This window comes from Hypanus sabinus, chromosome 22, assembly GCF_030144855.1.
Source record: "Hypanus sabinus isolate sHypSab1 chromosome 22, sHypSab1.hap1, whole genome shotgun sequence".
Lineage (NCBI taxonomy): Eukaryota > Metazoa > Chordata > Chondrichthyes > Myliobatiformes > Dasyatidae > Hypanus > Hypanus sabinus.
The window spans coordinates 45,242,286-45,255,841 of NC_082727.1; the positions used below are offsets into that span (position 1 = coordinate 45,242,286).

General features: G+C 41.1%; 1 protein-coding gene across 7 annotated transcripts in view; it reads left to right on the plus strand.

Annotated features, from left to right (window-relative positions):
* Positions 1-13,556, plus strand: part of LOC132379575 (serine/threonine-protein kinase 32C) — a 271,167-nt gene that overhangs the window by 254,382 nt on the left and 3,229 nt on the right. For 3 of the 7 annotated variants that reach the window (XM_059947643.1, XM_059947641.1, XM_059947640.1), the window contains 4 exons: positions 6,199-6,324; positions 6,539-6,670; positions 7,099-7,166; positions 8,587-8,664. In XM_059947643.1, coding sequence (XP_059803626.1) covers positions 6,199-6,324; positions 6,539-6,670; positions 7,099-7,166; positions 8,587-8,664 — 404 coding nt within the window. Of the gene's footprint in view, positions 1-6,198; positions 6,325-6,538; positions 6,671-7,098; positions 7,176-8,586; positions 8,665-13,556 lie in introns of those variants that run through there. The other 4 variants (XM_059947644.1, XM_059947642.1, XM_059947646.1 and 1 more) reach the window with 3 other exon arrangements.

The window sequence follows — 13,556 nt, forward strand, 5'->3', positions numbered from 1 at the left end:
AACAGGGTTATAAACGTAAATAGGTTGGGCATGACCCAACTCTGAATACATTATTTGGGTGCACAAGCTTCCCTGCTTCCTTGGAGCAATTTCTCAATGTTCTGCTCTGATCAGGAGGTCTGTGTGAGCAGAGAAGTGCCTGAGCCCAAATATTGTATTCAGCGTTCTTCCTTATTATCCCAAACAAGTGGTAGTAACCTTTGACTCTTCATGTGATGAGCTGAAAGCCAATCTCCAGGAGATGCTGTCAACAGTACTCCTTTCCATCATACACTGCCCTAATACCCTACAGTCTCACGCACAGTCAGCAAGAAACTCAGACTTTTGAGTGTTTAAATATTTTTTCACTAACTACGTTTGGTATAAAATCTGCTGCGACTTTAAACCTTGTTAAATGAGTTTCAGTTGTGTTTTAAACTAGCATCCATTTGTTAACATATGCCTTTGCTGGCTAGAAGACAATTATGGGATACTATTCAGATTTATTTATTTATCCCATGTACAGAACAGCATACAGTGAAGTGTGGAATTTGCATTAACAACCAACGGAACGTAAGGATGTGCTGGAGGTAGCCCGCAAGTGTTGCCATACGTTCCGGTGCCAACATAGCACGCTCATCATGTCCGGCAGAGCAACAACAGAACAACAAAACAAAATAATAATAGTAAACCAAGCCCTTTTCCCACCCTCCCACTCACTCACTTACACAGATTGGCTCCCAACCCCAGAATAGGCTGCCTCAGGGCTTCTGACCACCCGTTCACTCACCCAGACTTGCACACCTCCAGACACGCTGACCCACGGGCTTTGACCTTCAGGTCTCGACCTTCAGGCCTCGACCTCCAGACTCAGAGGCTTTGGTCTTTGACCTCTGGACTCACCAATGCCTGAACTTTAAGTCTGGGTCTTTGCTGACCTCTGGTTATCAACCCTAAGACTCATCACTCATGGGACTTTGATGTCCAGATCACAAATCCAGATTCCCAAGGGCCTCAACTCTGGGACTTGGCAAGCTTGGGGTTCACTGGCGCTCCTGCTTCCTGACCACATGGATCTCCTACCCGAGAACACACTGACCCGGGGTGGGGGTGGGAATTTGTCTCGCTGACCTGGGGTTCGCCAGGCCTTGTCCATCGGGTCTACCAACCTTAGATATTTGATCATTGACTTGGAGTTTGCTGGTCTTCATCTTCAATGCCTGCAGAAGCAATATCTCTACACGTGTATTGTCGAGGGTTCTAACCTGGATCTGACCACCAGCACCTGCCCCTGCCCACTAACTCCCCCTCATCCCTGTCTCTAAACCCTAACCCATCCTATAAGTCCCCACGTTACATAGAACATAGAATAGTACAGCACATTACAGGCCCTTCGGCCCACAATGTTGTGCCAAACCTCAACCCCTGCCTCTCATATAATTCCCCCACCTTAAATTCCTCCATATACCTGTCTAGTAGTCTCTTCAACTTCACTAGTGTATCTGCCTCTACCACTGACTCAGGCAGTGCATTCCAAGCACCACCCACTCTCTGAGTGAAAAATCTTCCTCTAATATCCCCCTTGAACTTCCCTCCCCTTACCTTAAAGACATGACCTCTTGTACTGAGCAGTGATGCCCTGGGGAAGAGGCGCTGGCTGTCCACTCTATTCCTATTAATATCTTGGACACCCCTATCATGTCTTCTTTCATCCTCCTTCTCTCCAAAGAGTAAAGCTCTAGCTCCCTTAATCTCTGATCATAATGCACACTCTCTAAACCAGGCAGCATCCTGGGAAATCTCTTCTGTATTCTGAAATCTCTTCCACATCCTTCCTATAGTGAGGCGACCAGAATTGGATGCAGTACTCCAAGTGTGGCCTAACCAGAGTTTTATAGAGCTGCATCATTACATCGCGACTCTTAAACTCTATCCCTCGACTTATGAAAGCTAACACCCCATAAGCTTTCTTTACTACCCTATCTACTTGTGAGGCAACTTTCAGGGACATCTGTGGACATCTACATCCAGATCCCTCTGCTCCTCCACACTACCAAGTATCCTGCCATTTACTTTGTACTCTGCCTTGGAGTTTGTCCTTCCAAAGTGTACCACCTCACACTTCTCTGGGTTGAACTCCATTTGCCATTTCTCAGCTGACTTCTGCATCCTATCAATGTCTCTCTGCAATCTTCATCAATCCTCTACACTATCTACAACACCACCAACATTTGTGTCATCTGCAAACTTGCCAACCCACCCTTCTACCCCCACATCCAGGTCGTTAATAAAAATCACCAAAAGTAGAGGTCCAAGAACAGATTCTTGTGGGACACCACTAGTCACAACCCTCCAATCTGAATGCACTCCCTCCACCACAACTCTCTGTCTTCTGCAGGCAAGCCAATTCTGAATCCACCTGGCCAAACTTACCTGGATCCCATACCTTCTGACTTCCTGAATAAGCCTATCGTGTGGAACCTTGTCAAATGCCTTACTAAAATCCATGTAGATCACATCCACTACACTACCCTCATCTATATGCCTGCTCACCTCTATCAGGCTTGTTAGACACGATCTGCCCTTCACAAAGCCATGATTGTCCCTGACCAGACCATGATTCTCTAAATGCCCATAGATCCTATCTCTAAGAATCTTTTCCAACAACTTTCCCACCACAGAAGTAAGGCTCACTGGTCTATAATTACTCGAACTATCCCTACTACCTTTTTTGAACAAGAGGACAACATTCACCTCCCTCCAATCCTCCGGTACCATTCCTGTGGACAACGAGGACATAAAGATCCTAGCCAGAGGCTCAGCAATCTCTTCCCTCGCCTCGTGGAGCAGGCTGAGGAATATTCCGTCAGGCCCTGGGGACTTATCCGTCCTAATGTATTTTAACAACTCCAACACCTCCTCTCCCTTAATATCAACATGCTCCAGAACATCAACCTCATTCATATTGTCCTCACCATCATCAAGTTCCCTCTCATTGGTGAATACTGAAGAGAAGTATTCATTGAGGACCTCGCTCACTTCCACAGCCTCCAGGCACATCTTCCCACTTTTATCTCTAATCGGTCCTAACTTCACTCCTGTCATCCTTTTGTTCTTCACATAACTGAAGAATGCCTTGGGGTTTTCCTTTACCCTACTCGCCAAAGCCTTCTCATGTCCCCTTCTTGCTCTTCTCAACCCCTTCTTAAGCTCCTTTCTTGCTACCCTATATTCCTCAATAGACCCAACTGCTCCTTGCTTCCTAAACCTCATGTATGCTGCCTTCTTCCAACTGACTGGATTTTCCACTTCACTTGTCACCCATGGTTCCTTCACCCTACCATTCTTTATCTTCCTCACCGAGACAAATTTATCCCTAACATCCTGCAAGATATCCCTAAACATCAACCACATGTCCATAGTACATTTTCCTGCAAATCATCATCCCAATTCACACCTGCAAGTTCTAGCCTTATAGTCTCGTAACTTGCCCTTCCCCAATTAAAAATTTTCCTGTCCCCTCTGATTCTATCCTTTTACATGATAATGCTAAAGGCCAGGGAGCAGTGATCACTGTCCCCCAAATGCTCACCCACTGAGAGATCTGTGACCTGACCCGGTTCATTATCTAATACTAGATCTAGTATGGCATTCCCCCTAGTCGGCCTGTCAACATACTGTGACAGGAATCCATCCTGGACACACTTAACAAGCTCTGCCCCATCTAAACCCTTGGAACTAATCAAGTGCCAATCAATATTAGGGAAGTTAAAGACACCCATGATAACAACCCTGTTATTTTTGCACCTTTCTAAAATCTGCCTCCCAATCAGCTCCTCGGTATCTCTGCTGCTACCAGGGGGCCTATAGAATACCCCCAATAGAGTAACTGCTCCCTTCCTGTTCCTGACTACCACCCATACTGACTCAAAAGAGGATCCTGCTACATTACCCACCCTTTCTGTAGCTGTAATAGTATCCCTGACCAGTAATGCCACCCCTTCTCCCCTTTTTCCCCCCTCTCTATCCCTTTTATCCTATCACTGAAATCCAGGAATATTGAGAATCCATTCCTGCCCTGGTACCAGCCATGTCTCTGAAATGGCCACTACATCATAATTTCATGTGTGTATCCAAGCTCTCAGTTCATCACCTTTGTTCCTGATGCTTCTTGCATTGAAGTACCCACACTTTAGCCCTTCTACTTTACTACCTTTACACCCTTTATTCTGCTTCTCGTTCCTCAAAGCATCTCTATGTTAGATCTGGTTTTACTCCATGCACTTCTTTCATTGCTCTATTGCTCCGGGTCCCCTTGCAAATTAGTTTAAACCCCTAAAGTTATCCCTAAAACTATTCCTGAAAACCTGTGGCATAATATGTATTTCACTTTGTGCCACAATCTTTATATTTAATAAAATCCTTAGAAAATTAAAGGAAATTAACAATGTTTTACTTTGTTTGAAGCTAATTCATTACTCTGAATAGCTACTTGGCCTCTTTATTGACATTATCCCTGCAAAAGATGCTTGCTTTCAAATTCTGTCAGGTGTCAACACTTACTCTATTCAAAGATATTACATATGAATACCAATTAAAATAAGCAGAAAGGAGAACAAAAGCACACTGGCAAAATATAGAATGAATTACAAAGGTCTTGAACACAGAAGATAGTTAAATTCTATGAGCAACTGAGTGTTGAACCATTTTTGTTTAAAACCTTTGTTTTCACAGTAATTTACATTTTCTTTTCAAGTGTTGAGCTTGCAGTATTATTAATTTCTTGTGATTTCCAGTGAGTAATCCTTTACATGGTGTCGAGCGTAGAAATTTCTAGCCAGTTTTACCTTCAAAGGTTCAATTTTGCTTCCCTATTAAACGTATAGTATTTACTCAGTATCGGTCCTCCCATGCATCTACTGCATGTGCTTCTTGGAACGTTGAAAACGAGAGAGACAGCCTGCACTTATAAGGGAGGAGAAGACTATTGCTCTTTCCTGCAAGAATTGGTGATGCTCTGCCTGCCTCCAGTGAAGGTTTCCTTTCCTGCGATGAGCTTTACAAAGATGCAAAAAACGCTTTGACGTAATCAGATTTTTGTGGACAGACATATATTTCATGCTAATTTAAAAAATCGGTATATGAAATGCTATTTAACCTGCCACAGCACTTTGCGTTCTCTATAAGGTGCGTTTTTAGTTGATCTATTGTTATAATACTTGAACAAATATTTCTGGAATAGCATTAATATTATTTGGAAATTTATCTCGCTACTGATTTTGCATCCTCCAACGGTATTTTATTTCTTCTTCTTAGTAAGTAGCATTGTGATAAGTCGCGCCATTCTTTCCCAATGTGTGCTTCCGAGCCACGCATTTCTCAAACTGTGATCCTTGAATGATTTTTTTTAACTTTCAGCTTTGCTACTCCAGATAGATAGAGATAGATAGATACTTTATTCATCCCCAAGGGGAAATTCAACATTTTTCCAGTGTCCCATACACTTATTGTAGCAAAACTAATTACATACAGTATTTAACTCAGTATAAATATGATATGCATCTAAAATCACCCTCCCAAAAAGCATTAATAAATAGCTTTTAAAAAGTTCTTAAGAAGTTTACTAAAGTGCATTGAGTGGTAACTTAAGCTCAGTCCTAACCCCGGCACTTTAAAATGTCTTGCCCCTGGTGGTTGAATTGTAGAGCCGAATGGCATTAGGGAGTAATGATCTCTTCATCCTGTCTGAGGAGCATTGCATTGACAGCAACCTGCCGCTGAAGCTGCTTCTCTGTCTCTGGATGGTGCTGTGCAGAGGATGTTCAGGGTTTTCCATGATTGACCATTGGTGTACAAATTCTGTTTTTGGTCATGAGCATTGAAGTGATAATGGCTGTATATTTTATTCCTCCTCTTCAAACCTGTTTGATAATGACTGGGGAATAAAGGCAAATTTTTAATGCAACATCATTCCATTATAACCCAGTATTGCCCTTTTTTTTTAAGCGCGTTATTCTACACAGGCTGGTGGGTTCAGATTGTTACGAAAGCAACTGATATGGGATTCCCTTGTGATTTGGGAGAAAGAGATGTAGCGTAGCAAAAGAATTGAACTGCTGACTAATGATTCTTTAACAGAATGTTTATTAAATTAATCTGTAACTGATACGTGTGCAATGTTCTGAAATCCTAAATTAAATATGCTTGCTTTGTTCATAGTTACTTACTGTCAAACCGGAGCATCGACTCTCCAACCTTTCAGATATTCAGAGCTGCGCTTACTTATCTGATGTCAGCTGGGACACTGTCTACCAGAAGAAGATGGAACCTGGTTTCGTTCCAAACGTAAGCAATTGAAACTGCCTAGCCCAGTGCAAAAAAAGAACTCTGAACCCTCATATTAGAGTTAAATCATTAAAATAAATAATGTAATCTGCCGATCTCTCACATGAGAGTTTACTGTTTTGAAAGTGAAAAATGCAGAAGTGATAACTTACTTTCCACAGTAGGCTTGGGAAGTGACTCGGTTTCAATTCGTAACATTTTACCATTTAAACAGAAAGGTCGGCTGCATTGTGACCCCACGTTTGAACTGGAAGAAATGATTTTAGAATCTAGGCCACTGCACAAGAAGAAGAAAAGGCTGGCAAAAAACAAATCGAGAGACAACAGCAAGGACAGTTCACAGTCAGTAAGTCAGGGCGTGCTGGGTGAAGGGTTTACTTAAGTTATCCATCAATATAGAAACAGTTCATTGCGTTGCACTCTCACTTGTGCTAAGGCATGTCTATCCATAAACATTGCATTAAGTATAATTATGAAGAATCTATCTCAGGTGCTGAGGGGATTTGTACAAAGCTTATATTATCTACGTAACAGATTATAAAGGGGAAATGCTCTGCTTGCTTGCAATTATGATTGTTGCAAGTGGATATTTTACTTTTGGGCTTATTATTATATGTAGATATGCATTTAGTTTAATATGTGAGAAAATGACAAGTGCTTGATCAAAAATTTAACAGTGCAGTCGCTGTCTAGAAATACTGCACACATTGCATTCGAATTCTTTTGACTTTGCAGTTTTAAAGTTTCTAGTAATTGTTTTTATTTCTCTGAAAGGATAATGAGTATTTGCAAGAATGTCTAGAAGTAGTGAGACAAGAGTTCATGATCTTCAACAGAGAAAAGTAAGTATGGTAAGAGCATTTTATCATTAATCATTAAGCTACATAGTTAAATCATCCAAAAATGGTGGTAAGCTGAACTATAGTCAGATCTCCCTCCCAATTAATATTTGTATTTAATACCACCCAGCAACAATTTTACTCTGCAAAACATAAAGAATTCATTTAGATGGAACTTTTCTTTTATAATTTAACACTTGCAAGGACAAGAACAGGTTTAAAAAATATCAAGTGTGAGTTCTGTTATGATAGATTAATTGGTAGACCATTGGAGAATCTGTCATCAGATATAAGTCAGTATCTTGGTTTGTCTTATAATATTTTGTGTGATTAACTTTGAGATGTTTTTCATATTATCATCAACATTATGTGCCGTGTCGTATGACATGAACAATCATGGTCTATCCATGACCATGATTATTCTTGGCAATTTTTTCTGCAGAAGTGGGTTGCTATTGCCTTCTTCTGGGCAATGTTTCTACAAGATGGGTGACCCAGCCATTATCAATACTCTTCAGAGACTGTCTTCCTGGCTTCAGTGGTCACATAACCAGGTCTTGTGATATGCACCAGCTTCTCATATGACTATCCGCCACCTGCTCCTTGGCTTCATGTGACCCTGATCAGGGGTTGCTAAGCAGGTGCTACACCTTGTCCAAGGGTGGCTTGTAGGCTAGCGGAGAGAAGGAATGCCTTACACCAACTACATAACAGATCTCTACCCCATCACCCATCTCATATTATAGGGATATTATGAATGTAAGTTAATGCTAGTTAGGGTTTAATTATAAATAGCAAATTATTGTATTTTCTGGATTGCAGCAGTAATTTATTTTGGGTTCAGACAGATTGCATTTGGCACATTCTGAAAGGCATGTATTTTAATTTGCATGATTTATATCTTGTTACCACTTTGCAGTTGGAGCTAAGTTCTGAGGAGAACGGGATTCTTGGTTATTCTCTTGGGTAGATATATATTTTGGGTGACTATCTGTTTGGGTGCAGGGGTCAACCCAGCTCCCCAAATAACCCTTGCTTATATACACACGGAGAAATGTCAGAAGATATAACTGCTTTCCAATTCTACTCTGCTTTTGATGATCTCAAAGTAAATAAAATTGGTTATCAAGTGTATTTTATTATTACTGACATACTGAAAAGTCAGTTACTAATTGGGTTGGCATTGCTCCTGGTTACCGCCATAGAAATACAAGACCATTCATTAATGGTCAAGCCTGTTCTCATCAGTGTATGGAATAAATTTGGTTTATTTTTCCTGATTTCTTGGCACATTACTAAACATTGATTGATCAAACTTAGCCAAGTGTTTTATGAATTGATACTGCATCATTGATAGCAGCAATATTCTTTGTGCAAATCCACCTTCAGATTTATTTCACTGTAAATATTTTTAAATGCCTAGGGAGAAAAATCAGTGCAAAGTTTTACCAAGATCAAAACCAACAGTTTGGACTGGCAGCTGTCTTCCTTTTAGAAAATGGTAATGACCTGGGCTTAATCTTTGGAAAGGCACAAAACGGTCTTTATGTTTGTCAGTCTTTGCTGCTTCTGATTTAGTCCTGCATACATTTTGAATAAGCTGAAGAAAACATCCCTATGCAATCAGGAAAGAAGGCACGACCCATGATATGCAGAAAGTGAAGGAAGCTCTGTTGATAACCACTGACAGTCAATACGTTATATCTTGGGAGAAATTGAGGTTTAATTCTGATTGTATAATTAAAAACAAAAGGCTTCATTATAAAAATAAAGAATAACACAATACAATTTTAAACCAAATTTATATTTCTTTATTTTTTACAAGCATAACAGCAATTTATGGAGTTTGTGGCAGTGCATTAGATCTGGGTGCTACTTCCTTCCTGGGTTGTTCCAGGCACTTCTGTTATTTTGGGGTGCAATGTTGATAAAGATCTTCTCCTCTGATGGGAAGGGAGCCTCATATTGTCCCAGCTGACCTGTATTTCTTGCCTCTGAGTACTTTCAGTTGAAAGGCTGCTGCCCGCCCCTTAGTACAGCAGGCCTGTACAGTTCTGGGAAGACTGGCTCAGAATTCAGGACCTGCCATTGTGAGTACCCAGCACTTGCATCTTTGCCCTGGGTTAAGGAGGTGTATGGTTATAGACCTTTTAGGTGTCTCAGTGTGTGCTATCCTTCTGTAGGGTCTGTTGCTATGTGTTGCCTGGGTAAAGTGAAGTAAGCAAGGATTTGTTTGAAAACTTTGCATGGTCGTACGTATAAACTTTATCTTTTCAGAATTTCTAGGATCAATCTGCTTGCATTTTATGATGTTCAATCCTTTAGCTGTCCAATTCAAGTGAGAAGATTGAACAATAATTCTTCCTGTCAGATTTTAGGAACTGTGCTTCACCATTATCATTTTAACTGCCCCTTTTTTATTGATTGCAGATTTATCCCAGGCATCTTAGTATATTACACAGTTAGTATTGCTCAAGCATTTATATATGGTACTCCTCTCAAGCCTGAAAAAAATCAAGTGAAACCGTGTAATTCTTAAAGTTAAGGGATTTATCCCACTTTGATAAATACACTGACAATTATTATCCTAAATTGAGAAGATGGGATTATTTTGCCAAATATTTTATGCTATACATTGGCATCCCAACTATTCTCTAGTCCATTAGTTAAACAGTGAAGGAAGTGTACTGAATGCCATTAGCTGAACTGAAGGAATGATTTGGTATCAATGCAGCGGGCATTCTGTATGTTGAGATGCCTCCACAGCAACAACTAAGTAGACCCTGCCAATTTGCTCAAGTGCTTTGCAAGTTGTTGAAAGTAGAGTTTAGAAGGTGAGGAAAAAACCACCACTAGCCCCTTGTTCTGTATCAATGCATTGAATCGTAATGCCGAGAATGTCACATGTTTGATTTGTGGGCAAGGTCATCTTTTCCCTGTGATAGTGGGTCTGCTCCACCCTGAGCAATGCCATCACTCTCAGCATGAACAAGGGTGCAGTCTTTCGCTGGGCCAACAACTTCCATCGCTTTAGCAAGGTTCAATACATTGCTGCACTTTAACAATGTATGTGTCTGGCTGTACTGATCTGATGGCTTTGACAACTGTTTGAGACCTCATCCCCAGCTTGTCAAATGTATCAGTTAAGTTGTCACAACATTCAAAATTTACTGATAACTACTTAATATAGTGTGAAAATTATTAAGAAAGTTTTAAAATTTATTGGGATAGAACAAAACACTTACATAGAAGAAGTAAAAACATTAAATGAGTTAAGGATCTTCGCTTACCTCCCCGCAGGAAGACTATTTCTCCTCTGTTATTCAGTGGGCTCACTGTATGAGCATCAGGTTAGCACAGGACATGTTCAGCAGGCAGATTTGCCAACTCGAGAGCTGGGAAATCTGCAGACCATGGTGGTGGGCTGCTGAAAGCTGGGTTATAGGCTCCACTTAGTGCTACAAACACGAGGGGTCCTGACGAAGGGTCTCGGCCCGAAATGTCGACAGTGCTTCTCCTTATAGATGCTGCCTGGCCTGCTGTGTTCCACCAGCATTTTGTCTGTGTTGTTGTTCCACTTAGTGATAGCTTATTAACAGCCATTCTTCCTGACTGATTCATGTGGAACCTAGCCACTTATCAATTTGGATTCCAGTTGCTGACATTTTATATTTTGGCAAATTTGCATTGCTTAAACTGTGGGATAAATTTAATGACGTTATGAAACTACAAGCATTTCACATTATGCGTGATCATAATCTTGACCTATGTGGGTGCCTGCAGGCCTTCCCCAGTGATAAATGAAGGCCAGTGAAGGGTGGCCAAGATGCAGGAGATGTCTATCACAGCCCGTGTGAGCTATCCATTTTCCCTTGTCATGACCTACTCATTTGGAGATAGGAGGCAGCAACCAGACAATATAATCCTTGGAAGAGTTACCTTGAAACTGTGTTGAGAGTGCAGGATTAATTATACAGTAGGGTTATTGCCATGTGCACCAGCTGATAAAGGCACTTTGCAATGCACGGGAGTTTACATTACCTGTATTGGTTCCACTTCATAAATGACTGAACTGGCTTCATAGAGAAATATCGTTAATGAGAGTATCCAGTATTTGTAAAATGCTTGCAACCTGAGATTCAAGAGATGTCCATACCTGCTATTCTTTATACCTACACAATCCTGGATTACTTTCTCCTTCAAACCTTAAACAGATTTAAATTTGCAGTGCTTCCCAAAAAAAAAGCACCTAATAAGGTTAGAATGACCTTCCAATCTCATTTGCTTGTTCAGATATAACAATGGCACAGCTTACTCCTTCCTAAATATTGTGGTTTGAAATAAATTTTAAAATTCCAATACCAGTGGCAACCTTTGAATTCTATTAAGTCTGAGGAAAGGGCACCATGGAGCCTAATTAGAACATAACTCATTCCGATTAATTTCTCTCAGGAACTTACAAAAAATCTAGTTAGACCATAAGACAAAGGAGCTGAATTCGGCCATTCAGCCAGTCAAGTCTGCTCCGCCATTTTATCATGAGCTGATCCATTATCCCATTTAGTCCCATTCCCCCGCCTTCTCACCATAACCTTTGATGCCCTGGCTACTGAGATACCTATCAATCTCTGCCTTAAATACACCCCATGACTTGGCCTCCACTGCCACCTGCGGCAGCAAATTCCACAGATTGGCAACAAATTCTACAGATAACAGTTATTGCTACTGTTCTCAAAATCTACTTCAGTAAACTGAGTTTGCTGAAACAAAAATATTTGATTTTAAAGGAAGATTCTATTACAACCCTCTCTACAATGAAGTATTTTTGGATATATAGAACTTTTTTAAAAGTATTATTAAAACAGGCATTAGAAGCAATTATGTTAATAAATAAATTTTGTCAGTAATACTTTGACGTCCTTTTATTAGTCATTGTAGCTTTAAGTTTACATACAATTACTATTTCATAACGGGAGAAGTTCGGTTCTTCTCCGTGTTCTTCGCATCATCATCCCCGAGGCCGGACATGGTTGTTCTGTCAGAAACCTCTAAGCAGGCAGTCAAGGTAGAATTGACAATTCTTTTGGAATACTGGATTGAGGAGGTGTTTGAATGTAAGAAAACCAAATACTCGGAGTTGGTAGAGTAGAGCCTGAGACAGGGGTGGAGGGCATAATGTGAGACTGTGGAAAGGGGGTGTAGAGGTTTTTCTGGCTGCTCGCTATGCAGAACCTACCGCCTCTTTGGCATTATGGGGGCTGCAAGGAGAAGAGCCATCAGGGCCAGCTCAGAGGATGCGATGTGAGCCTCCGGATGTCTGTGGGTGAAGAGGTGGGATTCGTAGGCCAGTGATGCTGGGACACGAATCGCTGCCTGATCAAACCTGTCTGGGTAGTCTGGGCGAGAATGCCTGATACTGAAAGAGCCGAAACACCGGATGACCTCCAGGTTACATCACTGATGATGTGTCCCAGTGGATCCTCGATGTACAGTATCTCAGCATCATAGACCAGCTCCATCACCAAACCAGATTATATCATTGTGTAGTCTGGTAGCTCTTTCTGGGAACTTGCTGCATGAAAGTTGCTGGCAACAATTTTTGTAAAAGTCTCCACACTAAAAAATATTTAATTTAGTTTAAACTGTTTTGAGATGTGCTATCATTTTTAGATCTTGTTTCTTTATATCCTAAATGATTTTATCCCTGAGATTATACTGCAGCAAATTGGACTAGTAGTAAAATGTCATCCTCTTTAATCATCAAAATAGATTTGAATTAAACCACATTTTAACATCATTATGGAGTCTGGATGTTTGTGGATCTTTAGTAAGAGTTATTGTTTGTATTTTAAACCAAAGAGAGTCTGCAGATGCTGGAATTCTACAGCAACACACACTAAATGCGGGAGGAACTCAGCAAGTCAGGCAGCATCTATGGAGGGGAATAAGCAGTTGGTATTTTGGGCCAAGACCTTTCCTCAGGACTGAAAAGGAAGTGGGAGAAATGTAGGGGCAGAAACCAGAAAAAGGTGGTTGGGGAGGGGAAGGAGAACAGGCTAGCAGGTGATAGGTGAGACTCAGTGAGGGGAATGAAGATGAAGAAAGAAGCTGGGACATGATAGACGGAAAAAGAAGGAATCTAATAGGAGAGGATAGTGGACCATGTAAGAAAGAGAGGAAGAGGGGACAGGTACCTCTGTCACTGCCATTCAGAGCCATGAACAGTCCTTCTAGGTAAGGTGACATCTTACATGCGAGTCTGTCGAGATCATCTATTGTACCTGGTGCTCCTGATGTAGCCTCCTCTGTGTCCATGAGACCCATTGCAACCTGGGGGAACCAACTTGTTGAGCTATAAAAGATCTATCATCTGCCACAATGAGGCCAGACTCG